At 37.3% G+C, this 23,078-nt stretch overlaps 2 protein-coding genes across 2 annotated transcripts in view; both read right to left on the bottom strand.

Moving 5' to 3' along the window:
• Positions 1–1,367: 1,367 nt before the first annotated feature.
• On the bottom strand, positions 1,368–3,916 carry pxmp4 (peroxisomal membrane protein 4). Its single transcript, XM_060867098.1, has 4 exons — positions 3,736–3,916; positions 2,952–3,014; positions 2,513–2,711; positions 1,368–2,352 (listed from the first exon to the last, which is right to left on the bottom strand). The coding sequence occupies exons 1-4, from the start codon at positions 3,846–3,848 to the stop codon at positions 2,095–2,097; spliced, it is 633 nt and encodes a 210-aa protein (XP_060723081.1). The 5' UTR covers positions 3,849–3,916; the 3' UTR covers positions 1,368–2,094.
• A 16,117-nt stretch (positions 3,917–20,033) lies between these two features.
• LOC132844504 (metabotropic glutamate receptor 4-like) overlaps positions 20,034–23,078 on the bottom strand; it is an 82,697-nt gene continuing 79,652 nt past the window's right edge. The window contains exons 9-10 of the mRNA XM_060868002.1: positions 21,525–21,774; positions 20,034–20,199 (exon numbers count right to left, since the gene is read on the bottom strand). Coding sequence (XP_060723985.1) covers positions 20,150–20,199; positions 21,525–21,774 — 300 coding nt within the window. The 3' untranslated portion in view covers positions 20,034–20,149. The remainder of the gene's footprint in view (positions 20,200–21,524; positions 21,775–23,078) is intronic.

Here is a 23,078-nt window from a genome sequence, read left to right as displayed (position 1 = left end):
GAGGCGAGTGGACATAAGGGGCAGTGTTAGTTTTGGAGGCAAGTGGACAGAAAGATAGGGTGCCAAAACATTTGGAGGCAAGTGGAGATGAGCATGTGACGTCATCCGAATACTCCTGAGGAAGTTCCCCTCATTGGGTTGATATGTCACATGTTCATGTTGTGCTAATTTTTGATTTTCACGTGACATCACCTGACGTCACGTGATGTCATCAGAATACACGTGAGGAAGTTCCCCTCATTGTTCGGAGTGTTTTGATATGTCACATGTCCATGTTGTAAAAAGTTTTTTGATTTTGCATATTTTGGGGGCGGGGCTGCGGCACAACTGAAAGGCCAGTCGGTACACCAATTTAAATCTTTGTTCAGAGTATCACCCTAAAGGAGCTGGCCGAGTTTGGTGGAGATAGTTCAAAAGCTTGCCGAGTTATAAACCTTCAAAGTTTATAACGGGAGTCTATGGGAAAAAAGGTCACTTTGAGACCCGGTACCGGAAGTACCGGTACTCAGATCGCTTAGAAAAGTAATAGCAACAAACTTCAGAGCAGGGTCTTAAACAAATCCGAATTAGAAACCCCTAGGCCGCATTAAATTTTATACATTTTTGTCTAAGCTTAAATAGGAAAACAGAATGTTGGCTTCTACAAAGCCAACATAATAACCTGTACAGGACACTGTGTACATAATCGTACACAGCGTTCCTGCTGTGTGAAGGATTGTTCTTTGCTTGTTCGACCAGAAAAATCATTGATAAACTGACCTGGAATCAGCACTTTGATGGTGAGTTGTGTGGATTCCAAAGAATCCAGTGACCTCTAGTGGCACGTTGTAACAAATTCACAGAAATGTGTGACGAACAAATAACACAGTACCTGCTACTCCTTTTGGAGTTGCTTTGCATAGGTTGTATCTGCGTTTGTGTATATCTTTCAGAATGAATTTAATGAGTTAGTGTTAGGACATGCTAAAATATTAAATCATCTGTGCTGCACTTTTATTTGTCTTACGTGACAAACACATAAACCTCTTTACTGCATAATCAGTAACAATCAGGAATTATGGCCTAAATTTCTTTTTAAGTCTCAGCTTTGCCAAACACACAGTGTTTGGTAAAATATGCAGACAGGTATTTACTATGGTATAGAATGTTAATTGGCAATAACAGCAATTATAGACTATAGGTCTTTAACTGGAAGAATTGACCAATGAATTGATGATTGTGGAGATGAGTTGACAGCTAAAGCAGTAAATGATAATGAAATGAGTGTATGTGTGTACTCAATGAATGTATTCACAGATTTATTTATTTATTTTTAGTTTAGCAGTCTGTGGATTAGTGATAAACAAATGCAGAAGTTTAAAGACAACTTGATGGAGAGATGAGTGTTTATTTTCTGCTTCAGGTTCAAAACAAATACCTCATATCCTCAACCTTGATAATACTCAAATGTGGTCAAAACAACCAATTAAAATTGATGTCAATGATAGCAATTAACTAATCTTTAATGGTTACATATAAAATGTCAATTTGTGTTAGCTGCATATCAGTACCCTTAAATCATGATTAAACTGGCCCTAATTGCTTAGCTGCTACAGTGGGGACCAAAATCACCCAAAAAGGTCATAAACTAAATTTAATTATGCTTGATTGATTGTACAGTGTCATGGACTGACTGACAAGTTTAGAAACTGTTTGCTTGCAGTCAATTCTGCAAAGGAAATGAAGTTCAAACAGGAGATTCAACATTCCCCCACACCAAAGAGCAAGAAAATTGTCACTGGCAACACAGTTAATTATTTAAAACACATTCAGTTAATAATGAAAATTAACAAAACAACTGTGTTCAAATTCTATCTTGTTCTTCATTTAGCAAATTATGAAATAAGCTCTTTTTGAACACCAGTTTACAAATGTGCAAAAAGTACAAAATCAGAGGTTATCATATGTTCACTTGAAATTAGAATAGAGAACATTACCTAAAAGTGCAGATTTGATGGCTGTCATTAAAAAGCCATAATCCAAAACAGCTACTCTGTACTGTTTCCTGACCATAATCACTAGTAATAGTTTAATAGAGAACCATGTTCAACAAGATTAAATCTGTGGTTTGTTGTAAATGAGAAAATCAGAGAGGTCGTGCCATGTGTTGCTGTCATGGTAGAGGTAGGTCATAGAAGATTGGAGTGATGGCTGCAGTGTGTGAGGATGGTACTCAAATAGCCAGAGGACGATGCCCCACACCAACATGGCAAACAGTGGGAAGGGGTCTCTTTTGGGCTTCGGAATGTAGCCCTTTTCCACAGCCAAACGACATAAGGCAAACAGAATTCTAGACAGCAAGTACATGTTTATCTAGGGAGCAAAAGATAATGTGTCAGACATATTTCAAGAGAGCACACAAAGATCATATCTACAGATCAGTCAAGGAAAGGTCATCCTGCATTAAACCAACATTTATATTTCTCTCACATCAAATGTTCATATCTATTGATATGCAAATTTTATAATTTACCTGGCTGTTTATATTGTTATTGTCCCCGAATACCAGCCAACCTCCAAGACAAGCAGCTAAGAATGAGTGAGACTGAAGACTCTTTCCCTGAATGCCTTTTTGAAGTGCCAACAGCCCTTTATATGAAAATACAAAGTAGGCTAGGTTCCTTGAGTGTGTATACGTGGCCTGGGCTATAGCTTTCAGCTTGGACTGAAGGCTAGAATGTAAAGACAGAATACACACACACACACACACACACACACACACACACACACACACACACACAATAACTAACAGTTGGCTTTAATAATATATTTTCAACAAACAGCATTATACAATCAAGCAGTACTGGATTAGACATTAGATAGTAAATAGTAAAAAGCTATTTGCTAAACAACTGTTAAGCTGCAACTCAACAAGCTAATTTAACTTCCATCTGTATAATAGTCTGCTTTACCTGCCACTTCGGAAAAGAAATGTCATCACCAGTGCATGTGGAGCCCGGATCTTGGCACCGTATCTGTAAAATAAGATGAATGACAATCAGAACATCATTCAAACTAAATCCAACTCAATACAGTATTAATACAATACAGGAAAAAACTCTCAACACTGCAGTATGCTAATTCTGAACAGAGCCACATGCAGGTATAAGTATATTAGTACTGAATAGCTGCCAGAGAGAATATGAACTCATGTAAAGCATTTCTGTAAAACACTTATATTAAACCCCACCGAGAGCAGATGAATAAATGTAATTAGTTTTAGAATAACAGACTTGTCATTATCGTGATTGGATAAGGAGAAAATAATCAGTGCTATCGTTTAACACTACTGTGACCAAATAATCACTGTATTGTTTGTGTATTTGGTGTCATTTACACATTAAAATACCCGAATAGCTTAAAAAGAGATGAAGAAGAAGGAGAAAAGGCGGCACAGTGCGGTGATGTGTATCACAGCAATGTAGTTTTTGTGGACTGAAATGAATGAGCTTTATTTACAATGACCTGTGCCCCATTTGTCTATTCACTAAATTAGCACAGAGGTTGTACAAGTTACTACACCAAAAGCCAGTGTTTTTAATCAAGCGATATTACAATGTGTCTGTGATTGTTTTTTTTTACTCAAACAATTCAAAGCTGTTAAAAAATCGATATAGAACTGAAAACACAAACGATATATGAATAGAACAAAACAAAAATGTGTACAAACTAACTCTCAGGAACAGAAACACTCACACGGCGCCATTCCTGAACCCTTTAAGCACAGCGAGAACGGCTTTGTATTTTTCCTGCTGCAGGAGGGTGTTTACTGTGTAAAGTAAAGTGCGCAAAACATCAGACCCTGCCATAGCTGAGTAGTAGGGATTCTTATTGCTGTAGCTAAGTACACGCGAGCACAGAGCGGAAGAGTCGATCGGAAACAAATTGGCGAAAAAAAGGTTCCGCGTGAAACTTTGTTTATGATCTCGTATCCACGTAGGGTTGCCACCCGTCCCGTGAAAAACGGAATCGTCCCGTATTTACAGGCAAAATGACGCGTCCTGTATCAAATCAATATGGGAGGCGATTTGTCCCGTATTTTACATAGGTCCACATTATACAGCATCCCATGCAAATCACCCCACCCGCATTGTGTGGCGACGTGTCCTATTCTGCCCCTGATTGGGTAATACTCGTTGCCATCATTGGTTTGATTGGTTCGTTTTAGGGTTACGGGCCGTGAATCACGGCCAATCAGAGTCAGAGGAGGGCAGGACGCCACCTCGCCGGTTCTTTTGACAGAGTCAGAGTGACAGAAAATCCATATGAAACGGAGTGACAAGAAGTACACTTATAAAAGAAAGTAGGCCATGCTCCAATACTGCACACTACTACTTCTGGTCCACTGATATTCACTGATACACTGATATACATCCACTGATGTTATTATGTTCATGGAAGATCTTTTGCAAGTTTGCAAGTTATAATTACTAAGTTATGGATCTGATAATTTAATAATAAGTTAATAAAATATGGTTCACATCTCACAAGTTCCTCCAAAAGCTTATTTTTTTATGTTCTCAGTCACACTTTGTTGGCGTATTTTTATTATTGTCATAGCTGTGTATTCAATATGACCACTTAAGTTGTGATAGTGAGAGACTGAGTGCATCTGTTCACACTGATTTCAATAGCAGATATCTTATTATAATGTCCATTGGTATAAATCTTAATATTTTTATGAATACATGTTTTAAGTTATGATATACCACCACTGGCACACCATCGGGACTGTGGTCATCGTGGCCCCGAGGGGTGTGGCACCTGCTGCGGCAGGCGTCCCTTATTTTTCTGTATTGAAGGTGGCAACCCTATATCCACGGCTAATATCAAGTGTAGTACTAATACTGACATACGTCTTTAAAATAGATAAATAATGCCTAAGATGATGAAAGGAAAGTCTGTAATCACATTTCAACAGAAACTGATAAACAACTTATAGACAGACAGACAGACAGACAGACAGACAGACAGACAGACAGACAGACAGATAGATAGATAGACAGATAGATAGATAGATAGATAGACAGAAAGATAGACAGTTATATAGACAGATAGACAGACAGACAGATAGGTAGATAGATAGAGAGATAGATAGTCACAATCAAACAAAACATAAAAAAAGAAAAAAGGGAAAGAATCCCTTTCAAAAGTTTGCATATCTTTAGTTTTTAATATTGTGTATTGCCTCGCATGTAGATTTTGGTAATAATTGTGCATGAGGTCCTTAATCCTCTCAGGTGATCTAGCTGCCCATGCATCTTGGGATAAATGCCTCCAGTTCCTGTAAATCTTTAGTATATCATACCATATTCCAGAGCTGCCTGTATTTCTCTCAAAGATGCTTGTGGGTTTTTCTTTGCGTTCCAAATAATTCTTCTGGCAGTAGGGTTAGGGTTAAACCTCTGTGTGTCAACCTGTGAGTTTATAATATGGCCAAACATTCAAGGATATGTAAACTTTTGATCAGGGTTGTTTAGGTGATTTCAGTTATCATTAGGTTTTAAAAAGGAGTCAAACAACTATGTGATAATTAATGAGTTCAAATGACCACTATTCTTAAATAAAGTTTGTAAACCCTTTAGAAATTCCTACAAAACATCAGATTTTCACACAAGTCCTAAAAGTGAACAAAGTGAACACAATCAAACAAATGTGCCAACAATATTACACTTCTTCATTTAGTTATTGAGAAAAATGATCCAGAATTACACATCTGTTTGTGAACCTTTGCTTTACTTCCAAAAATTACACGTCATGAAAATCAGACTTTGATATATTTAAGTTCTTTAAATAAAATAGGACCCTCATGAGTTTCACATACTTTTGCTTCTCACAGATATATAATAATCGAACATTTTTCTGAATAAAAAAAAATTACCACGTATAATATATTTGTCTTATCTGTTTGATTGGGTCTATCTACAGTATCTATCTATCTATCTATCTATCTATCTATCTATCTATCTATCTATCTATCTATCTATCTTTTGCTCTAAGGTGAACTGAAACCGTGAGAAAGCAGGTGTCCAGATAAAGGCCAAAAGGGATGACCATTGCAAAAGAAGTTAGCCATTCCAAATCTGTTGCAGCTTTACAGTGACTAATTTAGTTAAGTCTTACAAAAAGGCTGCTCATAAGACAACAGGTGAGAGGGCAGGATAATTTGGAGAGTCTCACTGGAATATTGGTTCAACACTATAGCTGGATTTGCTTGCCAGTTCAGTGATGAACAGAGGATTAATAACATCATACAGTTTAAGAGAATTCGGGCTGAAAGCCAACTCTAAAGTGACCAAGCATCACATCAGCAGAAAGAATAAAAAGACTATCCTTTTCAGAGGAGCATGTTGTGTAGACAGAGGACAACTGGTTAAAAGTTTTTAATTTATTAATTAATTAAGCAATTTATTTGGGTCCAGTAGGAACCATTATGTTTGGCATTAAACTGTGGAAAGACTGGAAAAAGTGCATAAAGGGTTTAAAGGTGAATGGTGAAAGGTGAATGAGGAGGTGTTCTGGTTTGGGGGATGTTTTCTGCAGTGGGAGGGTGAGCCTCTTATGCAGCTACAAGGCAGTGTGAATGCAATTGTTTATCAGAACCTCCTTTGGCAACATGCAATTCCTTCCCTGTGAGCATCTCCCACCAGTCTGCAATTTTCATGCAAGAAGATGCCCTTTGTCGCATTGAAAAAATGGGTACTTGTAGTTCCTGGAAGCTAAGAACTTTGAAACAATGAAGCAGCCAGCAGAGAGTCCTGAGCTACACCTGATTGAAAATGTCTGGTAAATCCTTGGCAATAAAGTTACTGACCACTAAGGTTACTGAACTGTGGAAGAGACTGTTGGAAGTAGAGTGGACAAAGATAAAATCCTGTGGCCGCGGATGTGCCTCTACACTTCCTACAAATTACTGATAGCTTTAGCCCTCAGAAATTTTAGTTATCTTCTTTTGCTACAGTGGTTACTGTGTATTACGCAACATAAATGTTGAAGTGCCTTGGTTATTTTGTAAAACACGCTAATAAAAAATTAACATAAAATAATATTTCAGAAAATCAAGTGTTTATACATTTTTCTCAAATTTTTATATCATATATATATATATAAATAAAAATAATTTATATATATAAATTTATATATATAAATTTTTCCTACAAATGCTTGCTTTGAGACAATAGCCTGCTCGATTCAATTTCCCTTGATGACAATAAACAGTGGGGAAATGTCACCATGTTGTGAGTCTGGTTCCAGTGCAATAGAACAATCACTATATCACATTAAAACTAGTGAACACTGGCTTAATTTTGTATGTGGACTTATTCTGCTCTTCCTTTTCTGTGAGTGCATTTTTGTTTCTCTTTAACTGTTAATGTATAGATGATCTAACAATCTATATTATGTCAGGCATGGTACTACAGGGGTTCAAAAAATAATGTGAACAGAAATACAATATGTAATATATGTTTATTAATAAGGTATTGGAACACCATTTGCAATTAATACATCTTCCAACCTTCTTGGAATAGATTAATACAATTTCTGTATATCTTCTAATGGAATCTTCTTGTGGTAGTTCTGTGCTGATTGGACACAATCCTTCTTAGTGTTTGACTGTTCCTTTTATTAAGTTTTGAATTTTGTCCACCTGCTATTCTTTGTTTACAGTTATTATTGTGCAAACTGTTGCTCTTGAAACACCAAAGAGATAGGCTGTAAAGATTACAATATCTTAAACTAACCACTGCTGAGTACAATTTGTTCCATACTAGCATGCTACCTAGACAATATATAGTAACTAAAAATAAATAAATGATAATCACAACGTTTATTTTTTTTACAGTAGCCTACACAAATATTTTTAAACCCTACAGTATAACAATGGGTGTTCACATTAACCCCTCTATATGTTGTTTCTGCCTTCATGGTCTCGTACTGAATCACTGTGAGATATTTTTCTCAGCAATGAATCTGTATGATGATTAAGTTTTTTGATTAGGTTGGGAAAACATCATCCCAGCTGCCTTTTCATCTGAGTCTGGTGCCAAGTTCAGGTCTGTAATAGCTGCCGACGATGCAGCTGAGCTAGTCACATTATCTGGAATATGTCCAATATCTACATGAATTACATACTGTCATGATTAACACAGGACACTGATAAATGTGCATGACAAGGACAATTTGTAGGTAGGCACTCAGAGCAAAATAAATTGAATTCAGTTCACTTCGATTTTATTTGTATAGCATTTTTTTAACAAACATTGTCAGCAGCTTTACAGAAATCTGGGTGTTGGTCTCTAATGAGCAATCTGAGGCCCACATCCTGGCAAGAGGGAAAAAAGAAAACAAGACAGTCTGTCCTATTTACAGAAGGTTTAATATAAAATGTCGGCTACAGATTTTCAAACCCAAAATATGTAGGCGAAAATATTGTACATGTACTGTATATACTCAGTTATGTAAGATCATAGTGTTCATGCTTTTTACCTATGTGTGAGCTTTTTATGTTTATATAATAATAATAATAATAATAATAATAATAATAATAATATGTTTTCTGTATGTTGAACTGTATATTTAGACTACAGTGAATTTTCAGCCCCTGTATGCATCTATACATCAAACTAATTGATACTATTACTGGGCTTCTTCTTCCTTCACTTGGAGCTTTCTTGTAACTCACCTACTAACTGTACACAGTCTTATCTTCATGAATTGGTGCTGAAATCATAAAGACAGTCCTTTGCCGATTTTTTAATTTAGTATATAATATGAAATATCATAAATATCAGCATATTTTATGCTGTTTGTATTTTCTCTGAATGTCTACAATGATAGCATATAATCCTATTATCTGGTGTCACTGGGATGGGTTATGTTGTTCTCATTTCTTCTGGGTTATGTTGTTCTCAGTGTAATCTCCTGGATATTCCCCCATGTTTTCCTATTCCTAATTCCTAATTCCTAATTCCTGATTCCCATATTTTTGTGATCATGTTTTAAATTAAAACATTAAAATCTTTTTTTTTTTTTAACATTTTAAAATATTCAATTTCTATTCAAATGTGTATTTTAAAGTGTGGTTTATTCTAGCTATCACCTCATTGTATTTGTAGTGGCTTTGTATGTGTGGCCTAAGATCTAAGTAGATTATGTTTGAAATACTAAATTAAACATATTAATTTATTAAACTGATTTTTTTCTAAAATTGTTTAGTGGTCATAAACAAGATAAACAAACACCTGATCATTGTTTTTTTTGTTTGTTTGTTTTTCTGTATGTTTCAAGGTGTTCAAGGTGGAGAAGGGGCTTTATCAAGGATTGGCTTTGAGTCCCTTATTGTTTGCTATTTTGATGGACAGGTTGGCAGATAAAGTCAGACTGGAATCTCCGTGGACACGGATGTTTGCAGATGACATTGTGATCGGTAGAGAGCAGAGAGTAGAGAGCAGGTGGAGGAACACATGGAAAGATGGAGGTCTGCTTTTCCTCTGAAGATTTGTAAGACAGAATACAACAGAGGGAAGTAGAACAGTGATGCTATAGGCTGAGGTCAAGAAGGTGCAGGAATTTAAGTATTTAGTTTCAACTGTCCAGTGTGACGGGGAATGTGGAAAAGAGGAGAAGAGGCGAGTGCAGGTGGGTTGAAGTGTGAAAGAAGAGTGTGTTGGCAAGAGTCAAAGGAAAGGTGTATAAGACAGTAGTGAGACCAGCTATGCTGTATAGAGACTGTCGCAGTGAGGAAAAGACTTGAGGCAGAGATGGAGGTAGCAGAGACGATGATGAGGTTCTCTTTAGGAGTGACGAGGATGGACAGGATTAGGAACGAGCACATCAGAGGGACAGCTCAGGTTGTCTGTTTTTGTGACAAGATAAGAGAGGCTAGACTGAGATGGTTTGGACATGTACAGAGGAGGGAGATGGTTATATTGAGGGATAGAAAGATGTTGGAGATGGAGCTGCCAGGTAAGAGGTCAAGAGGAAGGCCAAAGAGAGAGATACATGTTTTAAAAGAGGACATGAAGTAAATTTGTGTGAGAGTAGAGGATGCCAAGGATAGAGTTAGGTGGAAGTATATGACTCGCTGTGGCGACCATTAACGGGAAAAGCCAAAAGTAGAGTTTCAGTGCTGCCAAAAAGGTTCTAGAAATTTCTTGATCATTGTGCTCTTGAGTGTCTCTGGGTAAAACACTGGTCAAATTAATAAATGGGAAATTAAATGTAACATGCTTAATATAATTCAAATACTGTCTGTATCTAAATACAAATACTGATAATTCTGAAATACACGTTTTGTGTGTTTGCTTATTTTGCCCTGCAGCAAATAAGAAAAGCCTTGACAGAATTAGAAAATGAAAATGTTCTGGATGAAAGTAGAAACATTAAAGGGAAATATAAGCAACCACCATAATATTACTATTGCCATAATATACTATATAGTCTTATGCTGCATGACTTCATATGTGTCAAGCATGTTATATTTCTCTCAGACACTAATCTTTTGAATGATCATATGAATCACCCGAATTTAAGTTTGCTGTGATACTGCTTTAGGTTAGCTACTAAATCAGTATTGACTCTAATTTCAATTTTAGATGAAATTTCATGTAACATCATAAAATCTAACAATATACTGTTAATACAAGTAAAAAATATCACATATTACACGTTATAGCGACAATCTGGTGATCACGAATCATCACAAGTCTGCAATAACCTCCTAAACCACTAGGAGTCTCCCAATGTCTTAAAAACATTTTAGTTTTTAATAGGTATATTAAAGATCTACCAGGTCATAAATTTCCCCCAGAAATTTCCCATCACCTGAAAAAAAAGTGTACTTCTGTCAACCCTCTGTCAAAGCTGGAGAATGGACTACATTCATAAAGATACAAATCAATATTTTGCAACTTTTTGCAATTGGCTAAGAAATTCAAAGCTTGTGTCTAAATTCCATTTTGTGCTTCACAATAATACATTTGTTGGAAAATGGCAATGAAATATATTCTTTAAAATACACATTAGAATATATAAGATTATATACATTGTAAAACAATAATTGTATACTAAACATTCTAAATGGAAAATCTATCTATCTATCTATAGCAACTGCCTTTTCCTGTTGAGGGAAATGCTGAATCTGGAGTTTAACCCGGTAACGGTGGATGGTGTAAAGTGGAAGAATACCGGAGAACCCAGATGAAATCCACATGGATGAGGGGAATGTATGCAAAACTACCTACATAGTTCAGACTGTTAACCCCGGAGTTGTGAGGTTGGAACTCGACCCACTGTACCACTCTACAAACAAGATTTTTAAATGGCAAATATAGAAATGTTGACTTACAGGCTAAGGCTTTGGGCTACTGCTCAGTTGGTTGTTAGTAATCCTTAATCTCTACTTCTTGTATCATGTTACTTTGGATTTTCATTCCACTCAAATGAGACCTCAAGCTCATCAGGCTGTCTAGTTTGTGTATTTTTATTTAAAATAGAACTAAAGTGTAAATGTTCATTAGGTGTCTAGGTGTTTTAGTTTTCAAACATGTTCTGAGAGTTGAAACTGACTACCCACTTATCTTAACTGATCATGATATTCTAACTAGACTAGACTTTATACTGTAGGTGTAATTTCTTCTTTGGCCCTCTAAACCTTTTTCATGACAAAACATAACATGAGAGTACAACACAGGAGAAAATCTTTAACTTATAATTTCATTCATTCATTCATTCATCTTCTACCGCTTATCCGAACTACCTCGGGTCACGGGGAGCCTGTGCCTATCTCAGGCGTCATCGGGCATCAAGGCAGGATACACCCTGGACGGAGTGCCAACCCATCGCAGGGCACACACACACTCTCATTCACTCACACAATCACACACTACGGACAATTTTCCAGAGATGCCAATCAACCTACCATGCATGTTTTTGGACCGGGGGAGGAAACCGGAGTACCCGGAGGAAACCCCCGAGGCACGGGGAGAACATGCAAACTCCACACACACAAGGTGGAGGCGGGAATCGAACCCCCAACCCTGGAGGTGTGAGGCGAACGTGCTAACCACTAAGCCACCGTGCCCCCTAACTTATAATTTGATTTAGCTAAAAGCTATAAATAAGAATTAGCACTTCATTTCACTATAAAATACATATGATTTCAGTGTAATAACTAACACACTTATAGCTAATATTGACTGCTTTTCTATTTGTTTATTATAGTTTCAGTAAAAGCCAGATTGAATAGATCTGCTTGTTAATTGAATAATTAAATCATTAATGGAAAATTGTGAGCATTCTTGTCATTCTTTAGTCAACTAGAGGAATTGGGCAAGGTTGTTAAGAGACATTTTTTAAATAGAAAATTTAATTTGCTTTTGCATTGACTAAAAACAACTCTAACAAAGAAATAAACCAAATCCACTACAATGTAATTATAGTGTTGGTTTACTTTACACTTACATTTATATTTTGCCTCTTAGCCATGTGAACAACAAATGCTATCCACAGTTTATTAAATGATTTTGATATGGAGAACGTAATGCAAACATTCATTCATCATTTTTTGAATTATAGTTTTATTTTTTTATAGTTTACTATTTTTAATTATAGTTTTAAAGTACTCTATGATGTAAGCATGATTGGTAGCATACAATATTGCAAAAGCATGAAGATCAAATAAAATAAAATAAAATAAAATGACAGATAAAATGTAGGACAAAACTCTCTCTCTCTCTCTCTCTCTCTCTCTCTCTCTCTTTTCTATATAAAAAATAAAAACACATAATAACATTCATATTTTCATCTTAAATATACAAAGACATTTCAATTTCTAAATTATAAAAACTTTTTTTATGTAGTGCAATTTCTTCAACAAAAAAAAGTCATTAACACCCCAATGATTAATGTTTTGTGAAAGTTGCCTAAAATAATAACACTTAATGTCTTCCTATAATTTCTAACAAGTTTGGAGACACTAGTAGAGCAATTTCAGACTTCTGCTTCATACAAAACATCTTAAACTCCTTTATATTGTTACATTTAATAAAAGCTTCTTGATTTGACTTGACATTTAAGCAATTCACTCAACGGGTTCAGTTCTAGAGACTGCAGTGGTCTTTGCATTTTGTGTTTTGTGTTCTTTAACCATTGCTTTGTTTATTTTGGCTCATTATCTAGTTATGCTCTGCTTTAGTTGCTAAACATGATACACATGGGTTAGGGTTAGCCATTTATTTTAGACTTTTATCCAAAAACCTATAAAAAAAAAAGCTTTAGAAATGACGGAATTGATAAAACCTTCAGGTATTAGGACTCAATCTTGCAACACCTGATTACAGTAGGTTAACATTCACCTGTCTACATTTTATATTTCGTTTGGCTTTTCAAATGGTAATGTGTGCAACCTCATACTTGCCTCAAGGAAACAAAACTCTAGAAAACCCTAAAAGTAACATTAGAGTTTCTTAGGACTAAGAACAAATGAAAATATTTGATAATTTGTTTGCATTAGTTTAAAATATTTCTTAGAATGTTAATCATTTTGCACATATATTTATGAGAGAAAATATTATTACTTAGTAGTTTGAAGATTTTTTACAATTATGATAAAATAGTTGTTCTTATTGTTGGATTGGCATGTTTTTGTGTGTAATGTTTATTTTATATAATTGTCTTTGCTCATTTTGCCAATTTTTGAATTTTACATAATTATCGAGGACACTGCATCTTGTATCTATCTACTGTACTCCTTGGATGTTTTAACAGGTCCACCTACATATAAGTGCACTCTGTTAGTATATAATTACTGACTGTAGTCTGTCTATTTCTATGCATAATTTATCAGTCCCATTTCTACACATACAGCCCCACATCTATCAATAGAAAGGGATGGTGATAAGCATAGTATTTACCAGATATTATTAAGGGGTGGACAAATCTCCACACAGGAATTACACTGTGTGTGGGGCTGGTACAATTGTATTAGATAAGGATGTGATGCTGTTTTTCTTTTAATATGGTGTATATTTGCAAATCGTTTTATTAAACACACTTTATTTTTTGGTTGATCTTATGCAGGTATGCAGTTTTAAACTATAACACTTTGGTACATTTTATACCCTGTTTCTGACCACATCACTTTTTCTTGGCGGATCCTATTGGATGGCGTACTGTTCTCATGCAAGCAGTGACATAGAGGTGTCTAATATACCAATAAATTCTCTTGATAAAAATGAGTATTCTCTCCATAAAAACTCAACTATGGTCAGCCATTTAAATATTCATATTGAATATTTAATATCTATTTTAAATATTCAACACTGTCTATTTAATGACACAAACTACACTGTATCTGTAGTGTATCTGAAGCAGGCACAATTAATCATCAAGTGTAGATTCACTATGAAGCTAGCCACCCTATTACCTCAATGTAGCAGATATTATCATGCATGCGTGGGTCTAGTCTCTCAAGCAGAATTTAAAAATGAGAACTGCAGACTAGCAGAGCTTCCAGCACACTGGCCTATGCCCTTAAATGGAAGATTGTGCATCTTATTGGTATTATTTGGCACACTGCCCAATTCTAAAGATGCAAATTTTTCATCAGGGACTGACATGCTAAAGTGTGTATGTGTCAGCCATCTCACCATACTACAGCACATTAGAATTGGTACAGTATATCTAATAATTGCCCTTTTGCTAGCGATCATTATAGTGCATTATACTTGTATTGAATTAAATTTGTATTTATATCACTGTGTGACTTTGTTAGAAGTATTCGGGTTATTTGAACAACTCAGGTGACTCACCATACCTGTTGTTTATGTTAGCCATTTGAATGTGTGTATGTATAAAGGGAACTCAATGCTGGGAATACTTATTTGTGGAAGTTGTGTCTAAAGCTCTGTGTGAAATCATGCCAATTTATCAGCTTGGCTAGGTAAAAGGGCATGTACGTCAGTCATAAATTCAGCTTCTTTTTGTTCAGGAAGTGCTCTGTGCATGTTTGTGCCGAGTGCTGTGTAGATTAGGGAAGAAGAATATATATATATGAGAAAGTTTAGGAAAGAGCAAACATTTCAGCAAGTGAATGGCCCGATGCATGCGTGGCTTTCAAGGGAGCTGGCTGAATGCCATGGAAACTTTTCCCGCCCATCTGCTGCCACAAAAAAAATAACAAAAGACGGGTGATACCTTTCTCTTGTCCTTTCTCCACACTTGGATAATCGCCACCTCAGCTCGCTTTGCAATTTCTCCTGACCCAAATGAGGAAAATAATACGAGAAAATATCATTGTCTTCATCGGAATTTGAAAAGTTTTATGTGGGCAATGATGAGCGTTATGCCACGGAATTGCTTCCTGACAGGAGCTGGCTTTGGTCATGAAGGTTGCAGGTTAAGTTATCGGTATCGGAGTCTAATGCCTTTGCTTTGGCTCTGAGTGCTCACTTTATGATTTCTCCCGACCTGGATGGCCAACAAGGAGCAAGCAGCATTCAAATAGCCACCACGTTCTATGTTGTTCAGAGATATCCTGGAGGTGATTACATGCACTGCTGCTAAGCTTAGCTTAGCTTGGTCCAATCAAAAGGTTAGCGTTGTCTGCTCTAAGCAATCCTTATTCTGCCCATTCGTTCTCCTTGGCCACTACTAACTATTCAGCCATTGTGGGCCTATATGAACACAGGTATGTGGTAATGCCTAGTGTTGAAGGGACACTTGCGAGCTATATCTCCCCCTTCATTGGCTGCATGGAGAAAGTCTGAGCTCCCATTGAAGCCCTGCAAGTCAAGCCAATGTGGTGCTGCACACAAAGGCAGTTTTGAGGCATACCAGGCTGACCTGTTAAAGAAGCTTGTATGCTAAGCCACTCATTTAGCCCTCTGTCACACAAAGCAGACAGCCCATGTCATCTGCCATTCCAAGGCTGCACTGGTTGCTAGGCAATCTGACTAAGCAAACTTTTCTTTTAGGTGCCCCTCCAGGCCTTTCAGGTGAGAAAGGACCTGGAATCGAAAGTAATCGTGACGCCCATGGGCTAGGATTTCTAGGGATGTCCATTAAGAGCCATCTCCACTGCTGCCTACCCTGCCACCTCTGGTGCTCCCGGATTCAGCCATGCCCACTCATGCTCCTTATGTGTCAATGCCTCCTGAATTAGCCCATGCCAGCTTGCTGTTTCAATGCACCAGGCAAGGTGATAACAGAGAGAGGCTAACACCTCTCTCAGACCACCTGGCAGAAGCTTCCATGATGTGTCCCAGTGGGTTCTGGATACTGTGGCAAATGGCTACAGAATCCAGTTCACCTCCCATTGTTCTTCTTTTAAGGTGCGTTGTCCACTATCACTGGCACAGACTAAACTTTATTCCTCCAGGAGGATATACTCTTGCATCTGAGAAAGGGGATGTACTGTAAAGCATATTCCCCTCCCAGATTGAGCTTCTGGCTTTACAGCCATCTTTTCTTGATAAGGACAGGGCAACACCAAATTATGCCTATTTTCACATAGGCATCATGCATGAGCACAAGAGATTTCCCAGGCACAGAGGGTGCTCAGTTTATGGCAGTAGCGGCCAAACTCTTCCATTGGGTCTGCTACACATGACAGCATTATGTATGTGGAAAGACCCCAGGTAAACAGATATCTATCTTTTAGCTTGGGGAGCGGACCTAGATGGCAGCCCCTCCCATGGCATTTGGAAGGCCTCCTGTTTCTCTTAGGACACAGATTGCTTAAATGGAGGCCAAGTGTTGAAACTCTCCTCTACATTGATCATTAGGGTGTGTTCACACCCTCTGTTTGGCTGTTTGGTTGGCACACCAGAATTTGCCCTATGTAGAAACCAGATTTCTCTTGCTGAGAGTGATTAACACAGGGGCAGAGGGTCTGAGGTCTGCGGAATGTCATATCCACCCATAGGTGGTGAAATGCATATGACAATTTTTGGCCAGGCAGAAGTGGATTTGTTTGCCTCTGAGGGGGCGACCCATGGTACCCTGTGGCTTTCTCTTTAAAAAGAGAATGGTACAAACAGCTGAAGCTGTACTGTATCTGTATGTTTTATTAGTTTCCCTTCTGGATGGTGCTCCTTTGGAGATTTCCTGTCAGGTAGATCCTCCTCTCTCAGGCACAGGGGTGATTCTCAACCTCTGCCACAAGCTTTGGTACCTCTTGGTTTGGCCCCTGAGGGGGACCAACTCCTAAACCAAGGAAGGATATGGACACTATGAACTTTCAAGCTTGGTGTAATTTGTGTTGTCAGGATCTAGCTCAGTTAGTGCAGTACGAGATTTCCTGTAGACACACCTCTTTCTTTCTGTGAGGGTCTAGGCAGCTAAAGCTTTCCTGCATACCATACCTCCCCCCCTCTGACCTCTCAGTGGTCCTGGAGTGGCTGCTATAAACCACCTTTGAGCCAATGGAGTCAGCCTCTGAGGAGTTTCTAACCCTGGAAACAGCTCTGCTATTAGCCTTGGCCTCCTTGGAGTTCTGTGGGCCCTGTCAGTTGCCCTCTCCTGCCTAGAGTCTGCTTCTGGAATGATCAAGTCTGCCCTGCATTTCAGGGTGGGATACGTTCACAAAAAAACACATAATGGCCAGTCGTCTGCAGGCCTCCTGCCCTCCACCCCATGAGTTGGTGGCGCAGGTGAGACTGCATCTGATGACCTGTGGGACAGACACCTCCCAGTATGTGGCGGCATTGTTATTGCGATTCCCACAGCGTCAGTCATGATGCGGCATTGAGTTCCCTCAAAAGTGAAGTACACCAGGTTATGTATGTAACTCAGTTCCCTGAGAAAGAAAAAATATGCTGTATCACTTGCCACACTCCAGGTGTTCTTTCGTGCTTCCTTCAGACAAGTAGAAGCAAGAGTAATGTGACATATATGTGATTTTATGGTCTTGCTGGCATGCTCTGCTTTGTCACATGACCTACCCGAGTCGATGAATCTGCTTGATTTCAAATCAAGTCATGTCAAGGAGCTTTTATTGTCATTTCAACCATATATAGCTGATGCAGTACATAGTGAAATGAAAAAACGATTCTCCAGGTTCATGGTGTTACACAGAACAACAAAGGGGTACATAAGACAACACATAGTAGCATAAATAAAACAACAACACAGAGCTATGGACTAAAAAGTAAAGTGCATAGTATGCAACCTAGTGCAATACTTCACAAAGAGCTTCAGATACAACTTCCACAAAGTAGCGTTCCCATAACGTCAGCCATGACACAGCGTCTCATTCCCTTCTCAGGGATTACATACATAACCTGATGTAGTTACATATGCGACTATCTATTTGTGAGCCACAGCTAGTATTAAAATTGCAGACCCTCCCAACAATGAGGTGACATCAGTTATTTGCTCTTTATTTATGCACAATTATACAGAGTTGCAATTAAACAATCAAATGTTTCAATACATTAGTGCACACACACACACAAAGATTAGATCACAGTATAGTAATATATTTAAAAATTTTGTCAATCATTTTAAGAATGTTTATAGTCCTATTCTTAGGATTATTGTTCAGCACATTTTAACGATCATTGTTTTCAATGGGTAAAGACAATAGAAAAATTGTAGCAAAGAAATTGTAATATAGAAAAAGCATGACTAATCACACTTTGATTTATTTTCAGGACTTTAGAACTCATTTAGGGATTATCATATGACCCTTGGATCCAAAGATTTCTCCACAGTAAATGGCATCAGTTCAGGGTTACCTATAAAAATATATTTATTAGTATTCTTATTTCTTGCACAAAACCACTTTGCAGGTACAGTCATTGGACATTTCTTTCTGGAACATATAGATTTGTTGTTGTTGTTGTTGTTGTATATAGTTATTGACATAGCCCATGCTCCTATACACACTTTATCAGCCTATTCTGTCCATCAATGGAAAGTAACCAGCTTAGGAACACAGAAAACTACATACTATTTGATGACATGGTGTGAGTGTATCAGGCTTAGAGTTGTCCCTAGGGTTTTTGAACACCTCATTGTTACTGAAAGAATATTCAGCTAAAAGAAGTCTGATAGTCAGAGAAGACAATTAGACCAAACTGTCTAGTGGCTGAGGGCTTTGCTAAAGTCAGGAGCTGTATGGCTTGTCTTAACCAATCAACGACTACAGTAGATGCACCTAATTGTGTAGTAGCTGAGAGTTTGTGGCTTATATTGTATTTTTCAATGGGGCACAAATCCCAAAGTATTGCAAATTTCATAACTGTTAATTTAATTATTTTCAACTGCATTACTGATACCATACCATAAGACTTGGCCTAGAAGAAATAAATACCATACTGTTAGGCCTATCTTTGACTCTTGTGACAGCTGTGCATTGAGATCCAGTATGATCCAAGTCTGTATTAGCCACCTTTTTTCCCCTTTGAATTGGACTGCACCAAGAGATAACAGTTAACATTTGTTTATTTTCTCTATCTAAAAGAAGAGGAATTTTAAATTATCATTTAAATTATCAAAATAACGTGTCTGACCAAGCTAGAACTGGTTGTTGGAAATGAAGATGCAGACTTGAAGAACAATCAGTAAAGGATGTTTGGAATGGCTGATTTCTATGCAATATATTGTCCATTGCAAATCCATAGGGTCGAATCACTGTCTCTTCTGAATAAGCAAACAGACATGTAATTGTTCAAATACCAATTAGAACAGAGAAGCATTGCATACATGTTTACTTTTACATTCTCTGGTTAACACATGCACCACTGTTCATAACAATTTGTAAGTTCTTATCCAGGAGGTTTCTTGCTTGTTTGCACTGAAACTCATCTGATCACTGAGGTCCATAGCAGTAATTTAGACTTGCTTCTTGTGCTTTTCTGTTGGGCAGATCCTTTGGGATCCCTTGGGATGACAGTTAGGTAGATCCTTTGGAATAACTAGATAAAGTTGAATCATGTCCTGAGACATAAAGATGTCCCTCTAGGATCTTTATTTGGCCTTCATTAGAATATTTCTGTATACTGCCCAAATTCTTCCAGTCATTTGTCTGTATAGAAACCATACGAGAAACCAGCTGTAATGACCTGTTTTCCTGTCATCATGATGTGATAGTTGTCAGTTCATTCTGTTACATTGCATGATTGCTGTAGCTGATGTATGTTTGTCTTGGGCTAAGTCCTAAAAGAAAGAGAGTGTATGATCAGTAAATCAAAATGTAACTGCTTGTAATAACATGTTTCTTCATGTATAAATTAAATCACAAGAATGAACCAGATTCTTACTCCCCTGAATGCAAAGCCTATGGTGGCTAACTTTCTCCATAGACACACTTTACAGCTCGCCTCAGGCCAGGAGCAGTGTGTTTGCATAATCACCAAAGTTATTTCTGCTGAATAGACTACTACTATTTTATGAGGTACAAAGACATATTTACATATTCCAATATTTTACTGATATTCAAATAGTAAACAAGGAGTTTCATGACTAAAGGGCAACTAATAATATATCAATTTACCTTCTAGTTTTATTTCTGACAAGTAAATATACAAATTTTCAAAAAATTTGTGAAGTAATAAAGGGATCCTTATTGCTGCAGTGACCTAATTGTACCTACTGCATAACAGAATACAAGGAACACTGCAGCAAATTCAAGCATTTTCAGTACTTTGCTTTCCATGATCATCTCATTTTATCTTGACCCTCACATTCTGTTGAATATGACCTGCTAGTTCAGGGAATCTTTTCTGATTTTTGTCATAATAGCTCAAAATAATTTATACACTGATTTTCAAATTACTTGCCTATTTGAAAAAAAAATAAACAAAAAAACAAGCACCATAATATAATGCAATATAACAATTACAATAGCTATGTAACAGACACAAAAAAACTCACAAAATTGAGGATCCACAGGATGACAGGCCTTTGCACAAAGAAGATAGAGAACAGACATTTTTTGTGTTTTTGTAGTTGCATTGTGCATCTTTTGTAGTTGAATTGTAATTACGGCTATCCTCTTGGTATGAATGGGGTTGTCAATGTGTGCCATATGGGTGTCAATGGGTGTCTTTCCATACAGGGCATATTCATGTCCAGTGTTCCCAGGACAGGTTCAGAAACCACTTCACCAGGATTAAGTTTTTACTAATGATATATGGTGTGGCTTATAATGCTCTTTTAGAATATTGGTGGCTGGTTCAGCAGTTCATTCTGTAAATGGTCTTCAAACATCTTGATATGTGGGAGGGAATATTACAAAGAATAAAACTCATTCTTTTATTTCTTATTTACAAATATTTAACTTTGTGATTTCCGCTTGTTGCTCAGGTCAAAATAGTTTAAATATGACCTCTGTAACAAACAGCATTATAAAAATATGACAAGTACATCAGTTTTCATATAGGAAAATACTTTTACTGAGAATATACTCTTCCAATTATTTTACAGAGCCTATATTAAATAAATGTGTAGAACATGGTGGTATACAACAAGGACTTTCTCACCTTGAGTTTCCAGGTTCTCACACAGCTCAGTCTTGGCCTCTCCATTGGGTCTGAGGTTGGACTTGGGGTTGAATTTGTTGGACATGGTGGCAGCAGTGACCACAGCCTTCAGGCTACGTGTGCTGCGCTTAGCCACATTCTGCTCTGGGTGGAAGAGTACCACATAGACTTTGGGCATGTAGAGCAATCCCAGAGACACAGAGGCACTCAGGCTGACTGAGATGGTAAGAGTAGTCGTTTGAATGTACATCTGCCATTGAGAGAAATATATACAAAATGACAAATAAGAACCATGGATGAATTAATTAATCAATTTAAGCAACCTGCCCCTTAAAAGACATAACATGCATGCTTCACTGTTATTACTGTTCCTAAAATAGGCTCCAAATCCACAGTGATATAGATAAGGAAACAGCAGTTAGTAAGCAGCCATACTGTTTTTAGTTAAGATTAACATTTTTTTCAAGGACAAGGGCTAAATTCTTAGGCGTCTATTAATTTTTTTTAACACTTAGAAAACAAAGAAATATTTTTCTATAAATAAAGATATGATTCATTTTTGCTCACAATAACTCTATAAATTGACTGGACCTATACAGTACTTTCTGCTAAAATTTTAATTCTTCAAGGTAAAGATGGCAGAGCAGAGGCTGAGGAATGTGATGCCCCTATAAATTTAACCTCTGGTCACCTTTTTCAAAAATAATGACAATGCCCCTGATCTCCAAGCAACACAGAATATGTGTGTTTACTTTACATCCTCAACTTTTACAAAGCCTTCAACACCTCCAACCATGCCTTTCCATGCAAGCTTGCCACTATTAAAGTTTTTGGTGCCATAGTAACAGCTACAGTGGAAAACCCTGAAAAACTCAATATACCATAGATATCAGGCACAGTGTTAAGAAGCTCTTTAAAATGCTCCAGTTATTACTCATTAATATCTCTAGGAGATATTAATTCTGTCATGTACTTGCACAACACAGTTTGTGCTTGTTTTTGTCACCCTCCAAAGGTGCCAAAGTGTGTCTTTTTGCAGCCATCAGCAGGGTCTTACTATGCCCAAACTTTCACTTCTATAACTGCTTTTTCACTACTATAATTCTCAGTTTAATAGAAGAAGGCCTCATTCAATTTGATAACTTCCCTGACCACTAGTATACACCAGTGCATCCTAAGGTTACTGACAGTCACAAGCAGCCTTTCAGCGACAGTTTCTTGCAACTGACTTTATGACTGTAAGCTTGATCCTGATCCATTTAGACTCATGTTCATGACCTTACTCTGCTTAAGGCAGATCTTTATATGGTATGAGATGGAAGCTACACTAATCTTCACCAAAAGTCTGCCAAATGATCCCAGGCATCCCAGATGGTTCTTGTGAGTATCCAGCTAAATCTGTATAGTGCCTTGTGTTACAAATTCAGCTCACTAAGTAGTTATCAATTGTTACCCACCTCCACCTCCACATCTTTCTCAATATGACTTTGAAGTTCTCTAGTAGCACTGCTCCAAAAACGATGAATATTTCAAACTGCTATTTGAATACACACA

The sequence above is a fragment of the Tachysurus vachellii genome, chromosome 4 (assembly GCF_030014155.1).
Source record: "Tachysurus vachellii isolate PV-2020 chromosome 4, HZAU_Pvac_v1, whole genome shotgun sequence".
Classification (NCBI taxonomy): Eukaryota; Metazoa; Chordata; class Actinopteri; order Siluriformes; family Bagridae; genus Tachysurus; species Tachysurus vachellii.
This window is presented reverse-complemented; position numbering and strand designations above follow the sequence as displayed.

What these genes read in the sequence shown, in the direction of transcription:
- pxmp4 (XM_060867098.1), bottom strand. Translation starts at nt 3,848, where the DNA reads ATGGCAGGGTCTGATGTTTTGCGCACTTTACTTTACACAGTAAACACC. An exon ending in GGGTTCAGGAATGGCGCCGT is followed by an intron (nt 3,015 to 3,735) that starts GTGAGTGTTTCT and finishes CTTATTTTACAG; the next exon opens with ATACGGTGCCAAGATCCGGG. An exon ending in ATAACAATATAAACAGCCAG is followed by an intron (nt 2,353 to 2,512) that starts GTAAATTATAAA and finishes TTTGCTCCCTAG; the next exon opens with ATAAACATGTACTTGCTGTC.